The following is a 24,922-nucleotide window of genomic DNA, read 5'->3' as shown; positions in this document are numbered from 1 at the left end:
TTTGCGCCGTTCGTGAGAGATGGCAGCATTAGCATTACCCAACAAGCAGAAGGCACGTTGCGCCCACATGGACACATCCTCCGCCAACAGGTCAGAACCATCCAGGCGGGCCATATCGAAAATACGTGCTAGTGGACCTACCATGTCCAAAAGTTTGTCCTGGCAAGTGGACCAGGCCTTATCTACCCCCCCTGCGGGGGTCCTTGCCGCATTTGGAAAAGAAAGTAAGCAGCGGCTGGTCGATGGCAGGGACAAGGGTAATCTTTTCAGGGAGAGAAGGTTTAGGGCATTCAGATTTTAGTCTGGACCTACCCGTGAACTCTAGGGGAAGGCGAAGCCTGGCAGAAATATATTGCCCCACATGTGAAGCGGGCAGCCATTCGGTAGAATTTGGGTGGCGAATGGACGAAGGGTCAAACATAGGAAGCCCTTCAGCGTCAAAAACAGGCTCAAAATTAAAGAATCAGTTTTTGCTTTTTTGGAGGGAGGGAGAGGGGGTCAGAGTAATCAAAAATAGTAAATCATCTGCGTCGGGAATGTCGTCATCATCATCGGTGTCCAAGATGGTGGATATAACCAACTTCTTTTTGGGTGACTCTGCGTGCTTTACCTTTTGTTTGCGTTTGCCCTCGGTACCAACAAACCCCTCCCTTGCAGGAGGCCTGGGAGGAACTCTGTCCTCAATCAGATGCGAGGGAACCTCGCTAGACAACCCAGACGCATTTAAGAAGCACGAACAGAAGCAGAGGAGACCACCTTTCTTTTTCTGCTTTCCCCCGCAGATTGGGCCAGAGCCTTGGACACAAGGTTTATCATAGTATTCTTCATATTTTTTGACATACGTCTCATAGAGACTTCAACCGCAGTCTCAACAGAATTAATAATAAACTGGTTAAGGTCTTTCTTGAAGGCTTCGCCATTTCTTCATTATGCTGCACAGGCTCAGGAGAGCTATCTAGTTCCATAATCTCAAAAGTGTAGCAGGACGTAGGCAAGGGTTAACTGAAAAGGCTAGGGGAGTGGCCAGCTGTCCTGCAAGCACAACCAGGGCAGGGCGTGCTTAGAAGGGAGAAGCTCTGGAGAAGAGGCGAGGCTCCGGGCAACAGAGCAAAGGAGAAAGCAAGCCCGGGAGTGTGTGAGGCAGAAAAACTAACAAGAAACTAGCTCAAATTGAAGGAAAACGCTCGCGCCACCGAAACTGCCTCAGGTGAGCGCCGAGGCGAAAGAGCGCGCGTCGCACGCAGGCGGCAGAAACCACCGGAGCACAGCCCGGGAGGGGGGAGGGGGGGCGTCGAAATGCGAGTGGTGCCGAGCGCCGAAAACTGGCAATAAACACTGTGAGAAAGCGTCGTAGGAGCGCGGGGGGCAACAATAATCAAAACGATCAATAAGCAATTAACACCTTGCGTGCTGGTGACGCCTCACGTCCGTCATGGCACACAGTGCTCGTGTGCTGATGACGGCCGGGTGCCGTCACGACCACGCCCGCGATCGGAATGTGCCGCACAGGAGTGGAATTCCGGCCACAAGCAATATTGAAGCACAAAAGAGAAGGGCACTTATCTGACTGCGAGCAGCAAGAAAAGAGGAAGCTGCGCGGTCAGTGGTGACCCTCATTACTGTACTTGGCTATCATTGGTCCGTTATGTCGTTTTTTCTCTGTTCCCATTGGCCAGCCTGTTGCATGGGCCCCTGGGAACTGTAGTATTTCACTTATCTTGGCTGCTGTTGGTAATAAAGCAATATAAGAAAAGCATAATAGGAACCTCCGGTCTTGCCATAAAATTGTGTCATTCCTTACTGGATCTGCTTATGAGAGCATCATTCTGTGCTGGGAGCCTTGGGGTTAAACGGCAAACGCTGTGTAGGCAAAACATGAAAAAAGTTCCACAAAAGCGTATGAAAACAGTACTTTGACTTTGGGACACTTATAAGAGAAACACACAGGGAAGCAACACGAAAAGGTAAGCTCCAGCCTTTAGAAACAGAGGAATCAAAAGTGGCAAGCACAGGAACTAATGAAAAGCAAGGGCAGGATGTAAGCCCCTTTTAAGACAGATAAAATACTATAGATTTCACAAGCACAGCAGAAGCGATGTGCAGGTGAAACCTAAAAAGTACCTGGCATCCTGCCAGTCTATCTCACCACCATTTATGCCTTTCCCAACTTGAAGCTGTGTTGTACAGTAGGCATCATCTCGATAGTGGGCTCTGTGAGTGCTATTTTAGCATGGACTGCAATCGGACCATTAGCCCGCGGTGTATGTGGCCCAGAGATGGTGATCAGCAGCAGCTAACTGCCACAGCTGTTCTTCTTCCTCCCATGGGCCTGCGAGATCCGAGTGAGCTGGAGGGGCAGAAGACCATCAATTGCCGTTCTACTACTTCACTCATGTCTCGGGAGAACGCCAAAGTGGGGAAAGCCAGGGAAGCGAGGGCTTCTGTCGGTGACCTAACCACCGATCTAAAGCATTTTTTGTTCTTCCATTTTGTCATGGTGGTAAATACCAGGATTCAGAAACCGGTATTCAAGCTAATAGCTGTCTGTGAGGGTCATACATAACAAATTAATTGTTTGGCTATTTAATGAATTGATAAAGGGGAACCATCTATGAATACATTTTAAACAACACGCAAATATTTCAAGCAGTTATTACTATAAAACTTCATGTGCAATACAAAACATTTAGGCACAGAATGTAGGCTATTTTATGAAAGCATTCGCGGAGAGAAACATTCAACGGCAGATAATTTTTATTTCCCACTTTGGCACTCTCCCAGAGATTTCTTTGTTGGTTCAACACTGGAAATTGTCACTTTTGTCTCATAATGTGTTCAGTGTGACTCGGCGTTACTTTTTGTAATTCCCTTAGACACCAGAAATTGCAGTAAATGGTAGTTATCTCAACAGATGTGTGTTGTAATCTTTAAGATGCCGAAGGGAAGTGAGGGGTATAATAAATTGTGTGTCGGATTCCTGCTGAATCAGCACTGGCTTCTCTGCCAGACTGTAACCTACCAGGCCACATCACATAATGAACTAGGATGTCCTCCATACCCCTTGGGGATCAAGTAGCAAAAGGTCCTGTGCAATCCTCGAAGGCTAGGTTGCTAATACAATATATTGGAGCAAGTCTACGGGAGTCTAAAGGTGGCCAAACTATCTTGAGTTTTAAAACCTATAGTAGGTGGTGAAGACCTAATTCAGCCTCTCCGGAAACATGCTAAATTTTAACTAATACTTGATGAGGCTGCTTTTTGGCCGTTTCCTGGAAGAAAGCAGTTGTTCAGAGGCCTTGAAGAGGGCCGGGTGATTCTAGGGCAAAACACGATTACGTGGCATGTTCAAGAATCACGTGCTGATAGTGAGGAATACTCTTGCCCGGGGTACGGTGGTAGGAGGTGATCCATTGAATTAAAAAATGTGTCTTGCTTAGAATGGTGAAAATGCAGTTCTCTTGAGATGGATGAGCGTTCAACCTATGGTGCCCGATTTCTACGCTCTGAGGGATCTCGGTTGTACAGAGAGTGTCAGCAAGCAGTCCTAAACATAAGCCTTTGGTCCAAGTCTAAAACTTTGTAAGGGTCCTTGTAGATGGGGCCTAGGATAGCTCCTAAGTAAGCAAGGACAAATTAATAATTCTATGTTTTATTTTCTGCAGCACCTGCAATGCTTTTTATTTAGATCCTTAAACACTGAAGCAGCTTTCCTACATCCAGTGGTAGGTGTGGCCGTGGCATTCTGATACAGGTCTAGGCCTATGGTTGACCGTGGATCTGGGTGTCATCCTCATCATTTATAAAATAATGTTGGGATGCTCAATGTAAAAATATGGTACATATCTTAGGAAATCAACCACGTGAATCCTTCACTGGAAAGCACCCTACCTTATACAGTGTAGGTTTATTGCTAAAATGCCTTGTGTAATGTGTATGTTAAATTTAGAAAAGAGAAGCCAAATTGAGCATTTTGCGGTCAACGAATAACATTTTTCTCTCCCTCTTCAGTGCCTGAATACCAGGGTGAACCAGATGAGATTTCCATCCAGAAATGTCAAGAGGCGGCCAGGCTGGTAAGACCTTCTCTCTGAAGTGCAGTGAGGCACTGATCAACTTTCGTAGGAGAATAATGATGGGGTGTATTACAAGGAGTGCAAGTAAGGGTAAAAAGGGTACTATACACTATGGTAAACACAAGTACAGCTGCTCTGTCACTCTCCCTCTGTCTGCTTAATTGTGCATTTGACTTAAGGAAAGTAGGCCTAAGAAAGTCAACCGTGTGTATATATATATATATATATATATATATATATATATATATATTCAACACACTCCAGGTTCGAATTCTTTTGAAAAAACCCAGAGTCGGAGCCCAAGTGCAGAACGGTGTTGTCAGAGTTTTATTGACAGACAAAAACACCCAACGCGTTTCGAGATCAGCCGATCTCTTGCTCACGGGTCCAGTGAGCAAGAGATCGGCTGATCTCGAAACGCGTTGGGTGTTTTTGTCTGTCAATAAAACTCTGACAACACCGTTCTGCACTTGGGCTCCGACTCTGGGTTTTTTCAAAAGAATTCGAACCTGGAGTATGTTGAATCATAGGGGCTGGCGAACCCCGTTGTGAGCCCGCCGTTGAAGAGGCTCGAGCACGCCATTCCATTGTGTGTCAAATATATATCTATATATATATATATATATTTATATTTATTTATTTAAAGCTTTTTAAGATTGAGCTATTGATGTTTTAGTCAGAATCCTTAGGCACTTTACATTGGCTCTCAGCAGTGGGAAACTGGGGAACATTTTATGACTAAATGCTGGTCCTACTCCTAAAATGCATTGATGCATTGGCCTGTCTGTGTAAACAATTAGTAAGGAGGTGCTTCTTTTTGAAGTACGGTTGAGGTTAAATGAGGTGCACCCTCACTGATGATTTCTGAAAGCTGTCAACAGAGGGTAGCATATGTATTCCCTGGTTCACTCTTAAGAGTCTCTCCTGCAGTCATCTGTACAAAAGGTGCAGTTGCCTGTTCCACGACCATGTGACACCAGGACCCTGGCTGCTGTTATGACGGGTAACCGACAGCAGAGGCAGCCTTGAGAATGTTAGACAGTGGTAACGAGGATCAGGACGAAGAGCTGTTGAACGGAAGAGAAGACTAGGGAGGAGATAAAAGAAGAGCAGGAGAAATGAAAGAAAATGATGAGAAAAAAAACTACAGAGGAAAACAGCAAGAGAATGAAAGGCAGATAAATAAGGGAAGACTGACGAAGAGACTAAATGATATGGATGACTAAAAGATGAGCTGCATAGGGAAATGAAGATGAAATATCGAGAGAGCAGCAGAGGGAGGAAAAGCAGGTGATGAAGTCCTATTTTCTGGACAAGTAAACTTGGGGTAGAAAAATCTTGGGGAAAAATTTGAAAGACAAAAAATGATGGAGAAAAATATGTGGAATTACAGTTAAGTCAAAGATTATTAAGTTAAGTGTAATGGTTTTGAAAAAAATTGGAGAGTGGGAAATAGTTAAAGTGAAAAAGGTGAAGGAAGACTAAAATTGTTTAAAAACCACAAAGGATAATCCCTAAATTACCTTGTACATTCCCCCCACCCAAAAAAAACAGGGAAGTAATAAGAGAAAATAATGAAATTAATCATGTCTGATTTCTTAGAGTGAGTATTTAACCAAAAATACTTTGAAGTGAGGGAAGTAATAATAATGTTAGAGAAAAGAGAGTGTAGGAATACATGTAACTCAATAGTGGCTTCCACAGCAGCAGACGGATAACAACTGGATAGTCATGAAGTCTAAATTCGCCTTCAAACTCCATAGTAGGGTTCATGCCCACTCAATAGATGTGTGAGCACCTGCCACTGGTATTTAACATGCAGGACCTTTGTTTGTAGGCAGTGTGTGGCGCTTGTGTTGGTAGGCCGCCTAAGAAGCAGGCACTGGTGTGTATCATGCAGAGCCTTGATTAGCTGGCAGAGCTTGCAGTGATGGACAGGGTGTGGTGCGTGCACCTGTGGACAGTAGGGGTAGCTGGCACTAGTTGGCAATGTGCAAAGCAGGCAGTGATGGCCAGTGTGAGAAATGGTGGACGGAGAGAGGAGCAGCCCACTAGTGGGCAGGAGAATGAACTGGTAGTGTTTGGCAGCATGAAGAGTTCATAATAGTTGGTTAAATAAGTAGGACAGCAGTAGGAACATGTGACAACAATATGAGGAAGGTTAAGGTGGGCAGTGTAAGTGACCTGCGGTGGTGTGTACTGGGGGAAGCGGAAAGTGGTGGGCAGAATAAGGAAGAAGCATTACTGGGCAATTTGAGAAATGAATGCTGGTTGCCCAAATAAGGAGCTCCTGGCCCTGGCTGGGAGTGCAAAAAGTAGTCCCAATTGTGCAAGGAGGTTCAGGAAGTGATGTCCAGTTACTCCTACGCTGGGAATTGTGGAGACCTGGCAGTGTTGGGCTGTGAGGAACCTCTCATTGGTAAGAAGTGGGAAGAGCAGGCACTGACATGAAGTAAAAGGATAGGCACTGGTGAGCAGCATAAAGAGTAACACTCAAAAGATGTCTTAAACAACACAAGATGATTTGCAGAGGTGAAATCGTAGCATTCTTTAAGAAAGGTGCAGTAGCCCTGGGTAGTTTTCAGTAGTTATGAAAATATGTATTTGCAAGCGCTGCCATCTTGACATTAATTGGCCTCCCCTTGTATTTCCCTCATTGTGTTTAACCTATAATCCATGTTTTATGACGGCCCACCAGCAGACTGATAGATTCTCCTTGCCATGAGGTGAGCCTAAAAATGTACTCCAAGGCCTGGTCAAAGCAGCAGAAACTGACGATTGAGGCAGCTGAAATACTAGTGAGTGATACAGGCAATATTGCCTGTGCTCGGTGGAGAGGAGTCTTCGGACCCTATTTCTGTGACATTTGCTAAGTGAACCATAAGAGAAACCATTCATTCACATCTGCTTCTTAGATATGTTCTAGTGTGTTGGTTTTATGTGTGGTATTCGTGGAGTTGGTGTCCTCTGCTTGTGCATATTGCATGCAGTACGAGATGGTGGTTCTCTGCACAAAGCTCAGACCATTTAGGAATTCTAGTCTTTGGAGCAACACCCCTGAGATTGCACCTGAGAAACCTCATAGCACTTTCAGTTCTAAGTGGTTAGTAGGTGTACTATACATTAAACACGGAGAACTGTCTGCAAAGAAGAGACTGACCTAGACTAGTTTGACTTCCTCCACAATTCTTCTTCCAGATTTGCCTGGAGATATGCTATCACAGTTTGTGAATTAAGAAAGGGTTAATCCACATCCTTTTGCTGTCTGCCACCTCCCTCCAAACTTTATGCTCATCCAGGGACAATCATTCAGAGAGACCCCACTTTGGGAGTCTATTCCGGCTCCTTAGAAATCCACAATTTCTTGACCACTCGGTGGCTGCTCTAGATCTCCACTGTGAAAGCCGAAGAAGACAGTTCGAGGCATGAGGGCTGCTGAATTCATATCCGTGCATAGATTGCCGCCTAGTGTTGGGTCCGGATGATTGCACATTGTTGTCCTGGAAGAGTCTTCGAAGTATCACGAGATAGGTGGCTCCTCCCCTGGACTACAGTGCGCATGGGCATCCTCTCCATCCCCAGATTGTTTTTTTCCGCCATTGGGTTCGGATGTCTAATCTTAACTCCAGTTAAATAACTTGTACTCTTTCTATTCCTAAGGCCAAAAGGCCTTCTTATCGTCGGTATTGTATCGTTCGGTGCCTAGCCCTTTCGGTTCTTCGATCGGCGTCCAAAGAAGATTCTCTCGACTACACAGGCCCACACTACGTCGACGATGGAATGGACCCCGTTCAAGCGGTGCCCCGTTTGTCATTCAAAGTATTCGAACTTGGATGTGCACCCAGTGTGCAATACCTGTTTGTCCCCCGACCACGACGAGTCGAAATGTTTCGCCTGCTCACGGTTCCGCTCAAAAAAGACCATCAAACTTCGACGCGCAGCACGGCAGTCGGCCCAGCGGTCGGCACCAGCGCCTGCAGACCTCTTCGATGCCGGGGACGAGGAACTCTTCCAGGATGAGGAAGAGGCGGAAGACGACGTTCCCGAAGAACTGTCGGAGCCGGCGTCCGAGCAGGACTCCAATTTCGAAATGGACGAGCCAGATGAGGAGTTCGCCCATGACCAAGGCGTCGTCGAGGTAGGGGACGACGATCAGGCCCTTGCGGCCGTTGATGACGACTCCGGTGGAGAACCGAGTCCGCCCGCAGTTCCGGGGCCTATCATTAACATTCAGCCCTCTCCGGCTCCGGTCGAGGCATCGCCGAAAGGCCTTAGCCAAGATCCATCCTCTCGGTCTACAGCCCCGCGACATAGCCAGGCTAAGACCCTTTCGAAGGAGCCATCGGTCGATTCCGCGAAATCGAAACCAAAACTGCTCAAGATGGTGGTCGGTTCGACATCGACGTCCTCCTCGAAGGCTGTCGACGACCCTTCGACGCCGAAGATACCTGTCGGCGCCAAGACTGGGGCTTCGAAGCAGGGTTCGGCCGCCAAGACGGGCGCCTCGAAGGCCTCGACGTCGGTGCCCGCGTCGACTACCACACATGGCGAGAAGGGCAAAGGACTTCCGTTTGGAAAAGGTCTACAGCCACCCCTCTCGGGGCTCAAGACTGGGCTGGCTAAAAGGGTCGAAGCCACGGGCAAGGACGCCTCGACTTTGTCGTCGACGCCCAAGGATGGAGGCGCACCACGCCGGGAGCTCGATTCGACGCGGTCGAGCGAGCGGCCTACACAGGCGTCGAAGAAAGCCGAAACGAGCGCTTCCGGTTCGAAGCATGCGGACTCGGCGCCACTTAAGTTTGGCCTTCCGCCCACGGCCCGTCCAAAACAGCTCGAGGTTTCAAAGATGGCGAAGGTGTCCTCCCATGCACAGGTCGTCTATCATGAGCCTTCTTACGACAACCAGGCAAAACTGTTTATTGATTCGGAGTCGGGCAGGCTTACCGTCCACAAGCTGAAGATCGCGCCTGAACATCCCTTGGAAGGTTACACGATTCCCCTCAAAAGGAAGACTGTCTCCACCACCTCTCCGGTTATTGTTGAACCTATTCAGGACTACTCGCACCATGCTGTCAATCTCCAACACACAGTGAGGAGGACTTAAATGCGGACTATAGCCAAATGGGCTTCTCTTACAATACTGACACTGATCAAGATGTCTCAAATCAATGGTCAGGAGCAGGAGATCAAGGTGATGACCCTGATGACCCCCAAACCGCACCAGACTCTCAGTCCTACATTGTGAAACCATCACCAACTGAGGACACTGTTGCATTCAACGCTTTAATTGAGCGGGCAGCCCTCAACCATGACGTCGAGATGCATGCTGAGCCAGTGGATGAGGATTTCTTGTTTGATACCTTCTCCACGTCTGAACGCAACACCAAAACTCTGCCCATGCTTAAGGGGGTCCTCAAGCATGACACAGCCATTTTCAAGGAGCCGACCAAAGCCAGGGTTATAAATCCCCGGATGGACAAAAAATATAGGCCTGCCCCAGTGGACCCAACCTATATCAAAGGCCAGCTCCCTTTGGACTCCCTCGTGGTGGCTAATGCACGCAAAAGAGCTAACTCTCAATCAACTGGTGACGCTCCCCCTCCCGACAAAGAGTCAAAAATCTTTGAAGCGGCTGGGAAGCGTGTGGCGGCCCAAGCCGCTAACATTTGGAGAATAGCCAATACACAAGCCCTGTTGGCTAGGTACGACAGGGCAAACTAGTCTCCAATGCGTCCATCAAATGCGCACTGGATGCAGCTGACACTGCAGCAAGGGCAGTCAATACTAGCATGATGCTGCGGCGCCATGCCTGGCTGCGCATCTCAGGGTTTAAATCCGAGATCCAAACTACTCTTCTCAATCAGCCGGTTAATCCGGACTTCCTGTTTGGACCCGAAGTGGACACAACACTTGAGAAAATGAAAAAAGACACTGAGACGGCGAAATCCATGGGGGCTCTTCAGTCACAGCAGTTTCGGGGCAGTTCCTTTCGTCGCTCCGGTAACAGGGGAGCAACAAGAGGACAGGCTCAACAGCATTCACAGTACGGCAAAGGCAACACGCAATCTGCCTACACTAAAAACACCAGAGGTGGATACCGGGGGAACAACACCAAGGGGAGAGGCCGCGGCAATAACGGCGCCAGGTCCTCCACTCCCAACGAACAGTGACTTCATGTCACTGCCCCCCGACCATCTAACACCTGTCGGGGGGAGACTCCAGCAGTTCCTGCCACTCTGGGAAAACATCACAACAGACAGGTGGGTGAGACAACTTAACCGTTACGGCTATTGTCTAGAGCTAACCTCCACCCCCCCCCCTCAACATACCCCCAAGAAACCGTCCTATGTCCGCAGAGCACTTGCTCTTATTGCAGCAAGAAGTACTCTCCATGCTGCAAAAAGGAGCCATAGAACTCGTGCCTGCCGAGAAAAGGGGTGCAGGGGTTTACTCCCTGTACTTCTTGATTCCAAAAAAGTACGGGTCCCTGCGGCCCATTCTAGACCTCAGACCCCTCAACCAATACATCCTTTCGGAGCACTTTCACATGCTAACTTTACAACAAGTCCTGCCGCTGCTCCGTCAGGGCGACTTCCTGGCCACCCTGGACCTCAAGGATGCGTATTTCCACATTCCCATTCACCCCAGTCACAATAAATATCTCAGGTTCACTATCAACGGTCAGCATTACCAGTTCAAGGTTCTGCCATTCGGGGTCACGACTGCTCCAAGAGTTTTCACCAAATGCTTAGCAACTTTGGCAGCACACCTTCGCAGAGAAGGTGTTCACGTGTACCCCTACCTGGACGACTGGCTCGTGCAGGCCAAATCTGCCGAGCAGTGCGGTCGCGACATGTCACGTACAATTCCCCTCCTTCACCGTCTGGGGTTCTCTCTAAACTACGCAAAGTCTCACCTGCAGCCGGCCCATGTGCAACAGTACCTGGGGGCGACACTTAACACCCAGTTGGCTACGGCGCAGCCGAACCCAGCCAGGGTCTACAGCATGCAAACGCTCATCCGGAGGTTCCAATCTCAGCGATCCCTCCCAGCGCAAGTTTTCATGCAACTGATCAGTATGATGGCATCCTGCATATTCATTGTCCCGCACGCGAGGCTGCACATGCGACCCCTTCAGGAATGCTTAGCCCGTCAGTGGAACCAGGCTCATGGCCATCTAAAAGACCTTTTGTTGGTGACCAGTCGTGCTTACAGCTCTCTGCATTGGTGGAACCCACAAAACCTTTGCAGGGGACGACCGTTCCAAGAGCCTGTCCCACAAATAGTGCTAACGACGGACGCATTTCTCCTGGGTTGGGGAGCGCATGTCCTCCACTACACAGTGCAGGGACTGTGGACAGCACAACAGCAGAGGATGCATATCAATGTGTTGGAACTGATGGCGATCTTCATGGTACTGAAGGCATTCAAGTTGCACCTCTGCAACAAGGTCATGTTAGTCCGGACGGACAACATGACCGCCATGTATTACATCCAGAAGCAGGGAGGCACGCACTTCCCGCAGCTGTCTCACCTAGCCCAGATCATGTGGAAGTGGGCCATTCAAAGGAACATCTTCCTCATGGCGGAGCATTTCCCGGGTGTCGACAACCAGATGGCGGACCTGCTCAGCAGGCACAGTCATCAGATGCACGAGTGGGAGATCCACCCGTCAGTTCTCCATCCGTTCTTCCAACAGTGGGGTCATCCGGACATCGACCTCTTCGCCACAAGCGAGAACGCAAAATGCCCAAACTTCGCAGCCAGGTTCCCACACCCGCAGTCTCAGGGCAATGCGATATGGATGAACTGGTCAGACAGATTTGCGTACGCTTTTCCGCCAGCCCCCCTCATACCTCTGGTGGCGCGCAAACTGCGACAACACTCCATGACGCTCATCCTAGTTGCTCCAACGTGGGCACGGCAGGCTTGGTACACCACGTTCCTGGAACTTTCAGTGGTGCCTCACCAACGGCTGCGTCTCACTCCCAGCCTCCTCACTCAGAGCCGTGGAGACATTCAGCACCCAGATCCCCAGCAGTTGAACCTTGCGATTTGGCTCCTGAGGTCATAGAGTTTGGGTACCTAAACTTGCCTCCTGAGTGCATGAACATCATCAAGGAGGCAAGGCGACCGACTACCAGGGCCTGCTATGCAGCCAAATGGAAGCGGTTTGTTATTTACTGCTCCAACAATAACATTAATCCGTTGGACGCGTCTACGCAAAACATCGTATGTATATGTTACGAGCGCAGCGGGCGCGACGGAGGCACGCTGGAGTTGCGCCTGAGTTAAGCCCGTCTGCGCCCGCGGCCGACCGGGACCCGGGCCTACCCCCCCCTGGTCATTTTTTCAAGTACTCGTCTCTGGAACTTTCAAACCTACGTCCTCACACTCCCCATGGTCCCTGCAAGCACTCATTAGCTCCGTGCACATTGACTTGCATCCAACGACTAGGACTTTCTCCCCTCCTCATCCCTGCGCCTCATGCTCAGCCTCTCCTACCATCTATCTCTGAGCTTCAAACTGTCCCCTCTGTAATGCACAGCTTGCGCTGTTATTACCTCAACACTCGGTCCTTGGTTAAAAACCAGATAGACATTTTTCTTTTCCTGAAGGAGGCAAAACCCGACATCCTCTTACTGGCTGAAACTTGGCTAACCCCTCACTCCCTCCCCGATATACTTGTAGCACTTCCCGCAGAATATTATATTTTGACAGCCAACCGTACATCCGGGAAGGTGGGAGGTGGTGTAGCAGCTATAATCTTAAAATCCCTTCATGTTAGGGAACTACCTTCTCTGATCCTTCCGGATACCGAGAACCTGGTGATTAATCTTGACACTGAAAGTGGGTCCCTCATCCTGGTACTGATATACCGGCCTCCCCAATACATGGCCAAGTATCCATCTCTTTTGGCGGAGCAGCTGGCTTCATACGTAGTCAGCTACTCTAAAATCATCCTTATTGGGGACCTAAACTATTGGTTCGACAGCACAGACACAGATACTCAAGCTGCTGAACTAAAAGACCTGCTTACAGATCTTAATTTAAACCAGCACATTTATTCACCTACCCACCAGAAAGGCCATAGCCTTGACCAAATCTGGACGCACAACTTATCACTACCCAACCCTGTTATCAGTCCATGTATATGGTCGGATCATTTTATTATTTACTTCACATTAGAAATACGAGGGAATGTCAAGTCCAGACCATGCAAGAGCAAAGAATTCCGCAAATGGAAATCTATGGGCCTTCCGGGATTCATTGATGTTTTAAGTAAAACTGTACCTTTGCCGCACGATGACCTGGACACTGGCGAGAGAGCGCTGTCTAATTGGCTACGCCACGCAGCTGATCTCTCAGCCCCCCTGGTACTGGTCCCTAGTATTAGAGGGAATGAAGCCCACAAATGGTTTTCCCGAGAACTGAAAGAGCTTAAACTGGGGCTACGACAAAAGGAACGGAAATGGAGACAAAGTTACTCCCCTCAAGCCAGGAAAGTGTACTGTGCCGCAAGAAAGGAGTTCCAAAAAATCTTGCTCCAACATAAAACCAACTACTTTTCCCAACATTTTTTAACTTCTTCCAACAAAACTAAAGATGTTTTTAACATAGTCAATGAGCTCTGTGACGATGATAGGACAGCTCCCTCAATAGCTCCCACCCAGAAGTTGTGTAACTCTCTGAATGAATACTTCAGAGAGAAAATTGTAACCATAAAACGCAACATTGCTAGTTCTCCTAAATCTTCTCCTTTGGATGATATTTTTAATAACCCTACTACATTAGATGCCCTTCCGGCCATAGACTCTAAAACTTTTTCTACTCTCTTGGCACGGGTCAAGTCTGGCTCACCCGACGACATCTGCCCACCCTACATTTTCACAGAGATAGGGCACTCTATCCCTCATGGGATCCTTCCTCTGCTTAATGACTCACTCGATCAGGGAAAGGTACCTGCAGGGTTTAAACATGCTCTACTTATTTCCTTGATTAAAAAACCCAGTCTTGATCCTCATGATCCTTCAAACTATCGCCCGATATCCTTGTTGCCATTCCTTTCAAAGATCCTGGAGGCACACGTTGCTAGCTGTCTCTCTAGCTTCGTTGAAACCACTGGATACCTAGAGCCCAATCAAGCAGGGTTTCGACCGGGGCACTCTACTGAGATGGTGACACTGGCGGTCCAGAATGTACTAAGATGCAATGCAGACAAGGACATTCACCAAGCACTGGTACTTCTTGACTTGTCGGCCGCATTCGACACGGTCGACCATACCATCTTGGTCGACCGTGTCGAACAGGCAGGCCTGAGAGGCTCGGCACTGAGATGGCTGAAGTCATTTATCTCTGAACGTACCCAGGCAGTGAGATTAGGAACCTTTACAGCCCCCAAAATTAAAAACGAATGCGGAGTCCCTCAGGGCTCGTCCTTGTCCCCACTTTTATTTAATTTGTACTTACGACCCCTGCTGTTTTCATTAAAAAAGTTTAGAGCCTTAATTTTTAACTACGCAGATGATCTGCAACTGATCTTCCGTCTGGACTCCCCTGGTGCGGCCACCGAATTTCGGGAGGCCATGGTCCACATTCAAAGATGGATGGGCCTAAATCACCTGAAACTCAACCCAGGCAAAACTGAATTGATTTTGCCTGGGAAGAGTGAACTGTACTGGGGGCCACATTTCTGGCCTCCAGAAATGGGAAACCCTCCAGCTAAGTCCCAAACAGTAAAAAGCCTAGGAATCACTTTTAATGAAGATCTTTCGCTTAAAAGTCAGGTAGGGACCGTGGTATCTGCAAGTTTCTTCCAACTTCGTAAGATCAAGAAGATCGCCCACCTATTAACCCACCCTGCTCTGATTCAGGTCATCATTGCTCTTGTGCTGTCCCGCCTGGACTATTCCAATAGCTTGTATTTGGGTCTTCCAGCGGGGCAGCTCAAGAGACTTCAACTGGTTCAGAACCAAGCGGCCAGGTTGATTTGTAAGATTCCCAAGTGGCAGTCCATCAGGCCGGGACTGGCCAGTCTCCACTGGCTGCCAGTAGCGCAGAGAGCAGCATTTAAAGCGGGATGCATTATCTTCAGGGCTCTACAAGGTAAGGGCCCTGGATTTTTTAGCAGCCTGCTTGTCAGTTACACCCCCTCTCGTGCTCTCCGCTCAGGTCAAAAGAACTTGTTAGTGGTGCCTCGGATCAGGAAACAACGCCAGGGAGGCGGATCTTTTCACTTCTTGGCCTCCTCCCTGTGGAACTCTCTGCCACTGACGTTAAGGCTTCATGAAGACCTGTTAGCCTTTAGATAGGCTTTTAAAACTTGGCTCTTTAAGCAAGCTTACCCTTAGTTAACTCCGTTTCTTTCTGTTACATGTTATGTTTTTGCCAGTCTTCCTACAGCGCCATGAAGCCTACGGGCGTACGTGCGCTTAATAAATTTAATTTAACATAACATAACATAACATACTTGTTGCATCTGTCCCAATGCAACCTTGCGTACAGCTCCATCAGGATCCATCTGGCGGCCATAGCCGCTTACCTTCAAAACAGGCAACACCTTTCCGTTTTCAGGGTACCAGCCATTAAAGCCTTTTAAGAAGGACTTAAGAGAGTAATCCCTCCCAGACACCCCCCTTCACCAGTCTGGAACTTGAATATCTTTCTCACCAGACTCATGCGGCCGCCCTTTGAGACACTCCATTCCTGTGAAATACAGTTCCTCACCTGGAAGGTGGCCTTCCTAATAGCTATTACATCGCTGCGGAGGGTCAGTGAACTGCAAGCTCTCACAATTCAGGAACCCTACCTGCAAATTCATGCGAATAGGGTAGTGCTTCGCACCAACCCTAAATTCATGCCAAAGGTGGTTTCGCAGTTCCACCTTAACCAAAATATAGAACTGCCAGTTTTCTTTCCTAACCCAGACTCGGTGGCAGATAGAGCACTGCACACCTTAGATGTCAAAAGAGCTCTCCTGTATTACATCGACAGGACAAAAGACTTTCGAAAGACTAAACAACTGTTAGTTGCATTCTCTCCACAACATAAAGGCGACCCTATCTCCAAGTCGGGTATTGCCAGGTGGATTGTTAAATGTATCCAGATCTGTTATCAAAAAGCTAAGCGCACATTAACAGTTCCCCCTAGAGCGCATTCCACAGGCAAGTTAGGGGCTTCCATGGCTTTCCTGGGTAATATTTCTCTAGAGGACATTTGTAAAGCAGCCACATGGACCACCATACATACATTTACCAAACACTACTGCGTAGATGTACACTCCAAACAGCAAGCTGCTGTAGGACAAGCTGTTCTCAGAACTCTCTTTCAGACTGCTGCAGCTGGCACGGGCACCCGCCGGTAAGGAGGTAACTGCTATTTATTCTATGCACAGATATGAATTCAGCAGCCCTCATGCCTCGAACGGAATATGCTACTTACCAGTATGCATCTGTTCTTGGCATGAAGGGCTGCTGACATTCATATCGCCTGCCCTCCTCCCCGGTGCCTGTCGCAGCTGCAGCTCTCAGAAGCATTTTCAGGCATGGTCATCACTTTCAGTATTACACTCCATCTCTGCCACAATGGCGAAAAACAATCTGGGGATGGAGAGGATGCCCATGCCCACTGTAGTCCAGGGGAGGAGCCACCTATCTTGTGATACTTCGAAGACTCTTCCAGGACAACAATGTGCAATCATCCGGACCCAACACTAGGCGGCGATCTATGCACAGATATGCACAGATATGAATGTCAGCACCCCTTCATGCCAAGAACAGATGCATACTGGTAAGTAGCATATTCCTTCTCTAAAGATGCTTTCCTCTTTCACTGACTGAGGTTATGACTTTTTTCCCGTGGTACCCCTGTTTGATGCAAAAAACACCCCCTGGCAAGAGAAAAAGGTTGTATTTGTCTTGATTTCAGGCAAAGCGATCTTGCTTTAGCACAGGTGGACATATGACCAGTAGCCCAAGTCTGAAATTTGCTGTTTTCGATAAATCTAGGGACATGTCTAGAACTCTGCATGGTGCCCCACTCCTGTGACCTTCTTGCAAATAGAGGAAGCAGTATTGCCTTGTGTGTGGATACTAGTTGAGAACAGGCCAGGAGGATAAATAGAAACATTTGACTAATTGAAGTCCGCATGGAGATAATCTTGATAAAGTGATCCACCCAGGAACCCCAATGGCCTTGTAGTTCAGACAACTGCACTAAACCAATGACACCATCTGTGCAAGAGCATTCAGGCTCTCCCTGGCACCCCGATTACCAGCAGTATCCTGTTCAAAATATCTTCCACAGCCAATGTTATGTTATGTTATGTTATGTTATGTTATGTTATGTTATGTTATGTTATGTTAAAAATATTTTTATAGCGCACTTACACCGAACGGTTTCATGGCGCTGTGAGCACAGGGTGAGCAAAACATTAAGACAGTGTAGTGGATTTAGGAAAGATCAGAAAGAATTTTTTTTTATGTATAAGCTTGACAGAACAGTAAAGTTTTCAGAAGGGATCTAAAGTGGGGATAAGAAGGAGTGAGTCTCAGCTCCAGGGGCAGTGCATTCCACCGAGATAGGGCGAGAAATGAAAATCTGAGACCACCATGTTTTTTACGGTTAAATGTGGGGGTGGTGAGAAGGGCCAAGTGAGAAGAGCGGAGAAGACGCAGAGGAGAGTAACAGTGGAGAAGAGAGGATATAAAAACAGGACCAAGGCCGGCCAGGGCTTTAAAAATAATGCAGCCAAGTTTGAATTTGCTGCGTTTGGCCACTGGGAGCCAGTGAAGGGATTTGAGTAAGGGACGAACATGGCAGTGTCTGGGCTGATGGAAGACTAGTCTCACGAACTGATTTTGCACCAGCTGAAGACGATTCAGCTGGTATGCCGGGATGCCAACATAGAGGGAGTTGGTATAATCAATCCTAGAAACTACCAGGGCCAGCAAAGCCAAGGTCAAGGCCTCCGAAGTTAGGAATCGAGAGATCTTCCGGATTTTCCGAAGATAAAAAAAACAGGAGGATACCACAGCACTAATTTGAGGCTTCATAGAGAGGTTCTTACTAATGACTCCTAAGCTTTTTACTGAATTAATGGATATGCAAGAATGGACCTTCTTGCCATAAGAATAAGGTATATTTCTATACTTTTTTTCAACCCTGGCGAGCAGAGGATCTTGATGGTTGTTCATCCTCAAACTAATTCTCGGCCTAAAGGATTGAAGTATTTTACCATACTGAGACATCAATTAAGAATGTATTGCCCACATTAATGTTGACTGGCACACCACTAAAAACCTGTTTATTTCAATACATACCATGTAAACGCTGCAGCTCGAGATGTCAAAGGCTGTAAAGCAATAATGAGAATGAGTATGGGGCAGGTGTTTAGTACATTGTTGGGTATGGGTTCAGTTAAGTATTATCATGTGTCCCTTGAAAGGAGGGTAGTAAAGAAGTTATGTGTACGAAAATGGAGGCAGGATCTGTTCAAAAGTAAGTGGCGGAGTGTCTCGAAAAAAAGAGCGATAGGGCACTAATTTGAGAGAGATATTGGGTTGTGACGGGTATTGGTGCAGGAAGATGACCATGGCTGTCTTTAAACACTTGAAGGGCAGCAAGTATTGATTGGCTGGAGGGTGCCATTATGTTGATCACTACAAAGTGGGAGGGATTTGGGGGAAGGGAAGGCAGTTTTAGTGGACAATTTGGAGGATGTTCAGTGTTTATTGGTTATCAGTGATTTCTGATGTCAGAAAGAGTCCAATAAAGTTAACTGCGAGTATGGACTGAGTGAGGCAAGTGAAGATTGGAGGGAAGTAAGGTATTTTAGTGGTGCTAGTCTAAAGTCCAGAAAACAGATGAATGTCTAGAAGTACATATATACTTACTGTTCTAAAGCAAAGATGAAGGAGCAAGTGGTACTTTGGAGCTTGCAAGGTGTTTTGGGTTTAGGCTTTTCATTCATATTGCAGTTGAAGGTGCCTGGAGGAATTAAAAAGAAAACGTAGGATTTTTTGCCCCACGGTTGAAGGAATTGGCATGACGGGGATGAAAGAGCAATTCTTTCTAGCCAGGTTCATGTAGGGAGGATAAGTCAGGTAAAATGTGTATCTCTTTATTGAAACTGAGAAAGAAGAGATGTGAAGGAGGAGGAAGCTTGGCCCCAGTGGAGAGCTCAGGGAAATATATGGGTTAATGACAGAGGGCATTGGAGAGTAGGATGCAGTCAATTGGCCTGCTGTGGGAGTGGGTAGGTGGGCACAAAGTGATTGTTTTTGACGATATGACCTTAAATAAGCTGAAGAAGTAGAGTGTTGTGAGTATTTGGTGAAAACAATGCTAATATTGGGCATGGAACATAGAACATTTTTGAGTTCTTCAAATTATGTGACTGTTAGGCTGGGGAGGGAGTCCTTGAAAGAGGGGAGTATTAAGTGGCAGACATCTGTATGCCATGGACATGGCGTTCTTGCGTAACTGGGAAAGTGCTGAAGACATGCTACTCTTGAAGTGATACCGCCTCTCTGCAGGCGTTGCCGGCAGACGCGAGATGCTCTTGTGGTCGAGTCATTATTCTGTATCAGTGAAGTGCAGAAGATGGGAGTGAATGTCAAAGTGATCGGAGATCAATACTGTTTTGTTGTTTACTGTCTGCATTCTACAGGCAGGGGGCGATAACTTGGAGTTTGTTTTTTGTTCTTCAGCAACACCAGGGTTTGAGGAATAATGATCTGGGGTGTAATTAGGACATTGGGGCAGGAGGACTGGTAGGAATACTGGATTCTGTGGATGCCTGTGGTGTATAATCAAACAAATGAGTTGCTGGAGTGATCTGTGCTCTCAGCAATACATATCTCTCTTTAAGCTGGGACTAAAATGTTGACTAATGTATTAAATAGTCAGCAGACGACAGAGCTTGGCACTAAACAGTTCTACAAGCATTCAAAACAGGAATGAGCCTGCACCTACTGAGACTGTCCTGTGGCACCTGTTCTGTGCATTGACCCATTCTGTTAGTTTTATGAGCTCTCACAGTCCTTTTTGTTTTAATCCAGAAGCCTCATGGACTGCTTAAATAAACACTAAACTATGCTATCTCCTTGTCTGCTGTCCCTGTGGTTTCAGATTCAAGGACCAGTAATTGTGGAGGACACCTGTCTCTGCTTTAACGCCCTAGGGGGACTTCCTGGACCCTACATGTAAGTACGCACCCCTACCACAGTGAAAACTGAGAGAGCATCAGCCTTTTGTGTCTTGTTTTCTGGGTGTAGGTGAAACGTTAAGCATCAGTAATACTGTCTGTAGCCAGGTGCAGGATGTCTGGGACCCGGACCTTCACAAGGGAAGGCCAGGCCTGGCTCTTTTCCCCCGACTTGGCACTTTTCATGGACATGTGTTCATGCAAAAACTATATATATAGAGAGAATATAAAGCAGGCCTAGCCTCTTCGATGATGATGTAGCAGCATGGAGTGTGCTCCCCGAAGTACCACCAAAGGCTGGAGCTGCCAAAAAAAATGTAATTGTTTATTCAGAAATGTTTTTGGTTTAAAGTGAGGTGATCCTTTTTAGAAAAGTAGAGCTGGGCCCACATGAAGTCCATAACCTGACTCCACTAAAGCTTCTGAGAGGCACATACGGGACTTTTCATGGTGATCACTCACTTAAACAATTTGCCATTAATGCCCTCTGCTGTTCCTGTCTCTATCTTTTGTCGTCCAATCGCGCTTAGAGCATACCAGCATACCTTTTTTTAAATTTAAATTATCACTGCAATTCCTTTTGCCGTACAATTTAGCTCTCACCGTGTAATTTTTATTACTTGTAGGTCTGATGTAAATCAAGAACTTTATTTTACAAAAAAGATACATGTACCTATTTGTAGCGGCTTCAGGCTGGCGTCGCCATCTATTGGTCTGTTTTAGTGCCATTCATAATTTGCTTCTGCCCACCACACAATGCAACATGGAGCATTTGGACAGCCCACATTCTGGGTGCACACTGCTTGCAGTGGCCATCTTTGGCAGTTGGCTTCCGTCCCTTTCAAAGAAGGCCACCCTTGTATGCACGTGTGCATGTATGGGCAGCCATCTTTGTAAATGGGCTTCTAAACCATTCAAAGATTTTTTTATTTATTTAAAAAAACTAGATTTTTAATTTTTTTTTAAACATTGACTAAAACGCCAGTTAAACATCATAAATGGGACATATGGAAAATAAGGGAATGCTGTCAAATGCGTGGGAGTCCACAATCAGATATGCATCTGCTAATGGCAGTGTCAAAACCAACAAACATGCAGGACAGAAATATAAGGCACAATTGATGCCATGTTTAGAACTAACATCCGCAGTATACATTTCTACGATTACCAAATAAGGAAACCTTCCGGCTGCGTTCAACATGAGGGAAAGAACTGTGTGTCAATGGCGCTGTGTAGTTCGACAAGGTATTTCCACTCTTTAGGGTAAACCAGAAGTCCTGATCTTAGAGCCTGGGTGGGTACATAGTATATGGCCTCTTTTGGGGCAGAAAATGATCACCCTTTAATGTGAACAGAAACAAGAAACGTTTGCAGAATTCTGGGCAGGCAACGCTAGTCACATTGGCGTTAACAATACTTGTTGAGGGGCTTAAAACAGGCCCTACAATAGATAGGACCCGTCTCTCTTGAAACATGGTATTTGTTTCAAAGCAAGCAATAGATGGTGTCCTTTAAAGCCTGTTGTTGTTTATTTTTATCCCTATGCGTAGGGCTTTAAGTGGGCTGGGTCTCAAGGGGTCTGAGCACCAGCAGTTTTTTAAAGGGGGACTCAAAACGGGTCTCTATCGGGCTCTGTTTTGCGCCCTGGCACAGGCGGTCCGTTTTTCCCCGTACTGCAGTGAAATCCAGGGCCGGACTGGCCGTAGCGGGTGTTGTGTCCTGTAGTGGGGAAGTGATCGCCCTAGGGGTATCAATCTGGGACCTACACTCCGGGGCATCTAACCCTAACTAGGCCTGACACGTGGCCTTATAATAAACTCAGTCGGACACTGGGAATAACTTTGTTGCTCGGTCTGCGCGCCTCTGAATGCCTGCGTGCGTGCAAGACCTCTTTTTATTATCAGGAGTCACATGACTAGCGCGCCCCACGCCCGGGGCGTCAGGGGCGGACCTCCGGGAACATAACATTCCTCCTAAAATAAGGAAAAATCAAAACACAACAAAACCAACACTTAAACATTTTCACCCAGTCTCAGTGAACATTAGGACCGATACTTTCAGCGTCCTTTAATTGCAGCACCACTGTACTTGCTGGCCTGCCCGGCTATATGCATATTCAAATGGGAACAGTCTTACGTGAAGTAGTCTCGTAGCCAGCCGGAGGGGGTGGGATTGTCTCTTAATTGACGTTGCGACCCCCTGTGACTCAGCATTTCCGTTCCAGCCTCTGACTCGTGACTTGGCGCCTCTCTGTCGGCCCCCTCCGGATCTGGGGCCTCCTCAGATGCCTCCGCGTCACCTCCCACTTCTTCACTGGCAGCTTGTGGATGGTTACTTTGTCTGACCGTGTGACTGGGTGTTGATTCAACCTTTGGTGAATTAGTTGCAGTTTCAGTTTGTTCAACACCCTGCCGATGCTCTGACTCTGGGGCTGCAGAGTGAAACAGTTTGAAGTGAGACACATTGCGAGTCACCCTCTCTCGTCCTCGGATCACTGTGAGACGGGTGCCTTTCACCCCAACCACTCGCCACGGTCTTTTCTCATAATTGAGTCTGAACTTGCCACTGGTTACGCGATTGCGAAGAAGCACCACATCTCCTCGTCTGAATTGGGATGGCACTGCCCATCGTCTTTGGCTGATCTTGGCAAACGTGGTTTTTCTTCTCCTCGCGACCACCTCTTCATTTACCACTTCAGGTGACCACTGTGGATGATGTGGAATGGAGTCCGTCATCACTCTCCCTAGGAGAAGATGTGCCGGGGCAACCCCCGTTGTGGAGTGAGGTGTCTGGCGATAGCTTCGAAGAAACGTGAAAATGGCCATTTCCACGGACTGTCCCTTATCGTGAGCAATGCGGATAACTTTGTTCAGTGTCCTCATAAACCTCTCGGCTTCCCCATTGGCTTGAGGCCACCGAGGTGTTATGCGCCTGTGGCGTGTCCCAAGAGATGCCAGATAGGTAGCCAAATCCTGCCCTTGAAATGGTGGTCCATTGTCCGTTCGAAGTTCCTTCATGGCACCATGAGTGGCGACAATCTTTTCCATCTTGGGGATGACACAGTCTGCACTGGTACTTGTCACGATTTCCACTTCGGGGTACTTTGAATGGTCATCTATCATCACCAGCGTGTGTCTTCCGTCCGGGAGACTGCCAAAATCCATACTGACCCGCTCCCAGGGTCCTTGTGGTCGAGGCTCCACAATGATGGGGGCTTCCCGGGAGGCTTCTCCCGTGACTTGGCAGGCAGTGCACGACCTCACCACGCTTTCCACCATGTCGTCCATGAGGGGGAACCATACTTTGGTTCGCAGCCGGGCCTTGGTCTTGACCATCCTCTGGTGACCGATATGGGCTAGTTGTATCACTTGTCCCGTGAGAGCCGTGGGTATTACTAGGCGATGTCCTCGCAGCAGGCATCCTGCCGCATCTTCATTAAGTTCAGCCCTAACATGGTACAAACTCTCCATAATTTTTTGAGCCTCCGGGGTGAGCACTTTCCAGCTCTCCTTGGCTTTGTGCCAGTTGGCAGTCCAAAGGAGGTCCTTGGCCCGCTGTATGCAGGCGTCTTGGGCCGTGGCGCTCACAACGTCTTCCAGGGATATGGGCCGCGGGCATGACCTGGCCACTACCCACTTCACATACGCTTCTGTTTCTTCCGCCTCATCCATCTCTTCCGGAGTCGCGGGCCTGGGATGTCGCGATAAATAATCTGCCGGGTTCTTAGCTCCTGGTTGATACTCAATGTTGCAGTTGTATTCCTGCAGTTGCAATAGCCATTTTTCAATTCTTGGGGGTGGTTTCGATGAAGTCCCTGAGAACAGAGCCACCAGCGGCTTGTGGTCGGTCACCACCGTAAATGGCTTACCATAGACATACAGGTGGAAGTGTCGACATCCCCAATGAATTGCGATTGCTTCTTTTTCAATCTGTGAGTACCTCTGTTCAGTGTCCGTGAGGGTCCTACTGGCGAAGGCAACTGGGGTCCAGTCTATTTCATCTCTTGGCCTTTGCATCAGCACGGCCCCCAACCCCGCCGGTCCGGCATCTACCGCGATTAGTGTGGAGTTTCGCGGGTCAAAGAATGCCAGCGTGGTGTTGCTGGAGAGGGAGCTCTTGATGTCTTGGAACGCCTTCTCCTGCTCCGGTCCCCAGCTCCACGGAGTGGAGTCCTTAGTGAGCTCACGCAGCGGGAGGGTTAGGTTGGCCAAGTCCTTGATGAAACGACCACAGTAGTTTACCATGCCAAGAAAACTCCTGACTTCCGTGACCGTCGTGGGTGGTGGCGCATCCTTAATGTCTTTGACCTTGTCAGGATCGGGGTTGACGCCGTCAGCTGAGAAAACATATCCAAAAAACCCTATTTTGGTCCGCAAGAATTCACACTTGTCTCGGTGTAGCGTGAGCCCCGCACTGCGGAGCCTGCGGAATACTTGCGCCAACCGGTGATTGTGTTCTGTGATTGTTCGGGCATGCACCATGATGTCGTCGCTGACATTTATCACTCCAGGTATGTCAGCAATCAGCTCCTGAATGACATTTTGGAAGACTTCAGCCGCACTGGATATCCCAAAACTAAGTCTAGTGTATCTGCGAAGTCCAATGTGGGTGGAGAAGGTTGTGATATTTCTTGACTCTTTGT

General features: G+C 47.9%; 1 protein-coding gene across 1 annotated transcript in view; it reads left to right on the top strand.

The window, feature by feature from the left end:
• Positions 1-24,922, top strand: part of ITPA (inosine triphosphatase) — a 115,562-nt gene that overhangs the window by 56,180 nt on the left and 34,460 nt on the right. Inside the window, exons 3-4 of the mRNA XM_086957630.1 lie at positions 4,009-4,073; positions 20,205-20,278. Coding sequence (XP_086813756.1) covers positions 4,009-4,073; positions 20,205-20,278 — 139 coding nt within the window. The remainder of the gene's footprint in view (positions 1-4,008; positions 4,074-20,204; positions 20,279-24,922) is intronic.

The sequence above is a fragment of the Lissotriton vulgaris genome, chromosome 1_1 (genome assembly GCF_964263255.1).
Source record: "Lissotriton vulgaris chromosome 1_1, aLisVul1.2, whole genome shotgun sequence".
NCBI classification, from domain to species: Eukaryota; Metazoa; Chordata; class Amphibia; order Caudata; family Salamandridae; genus Lissotriton; species Lissotriton vulgaris.
The sequence above is the reverse complement of the archived record's forward strand: the minus strand, read 5'-3'. Positions and strand labels throughout refer to the sequence as shown.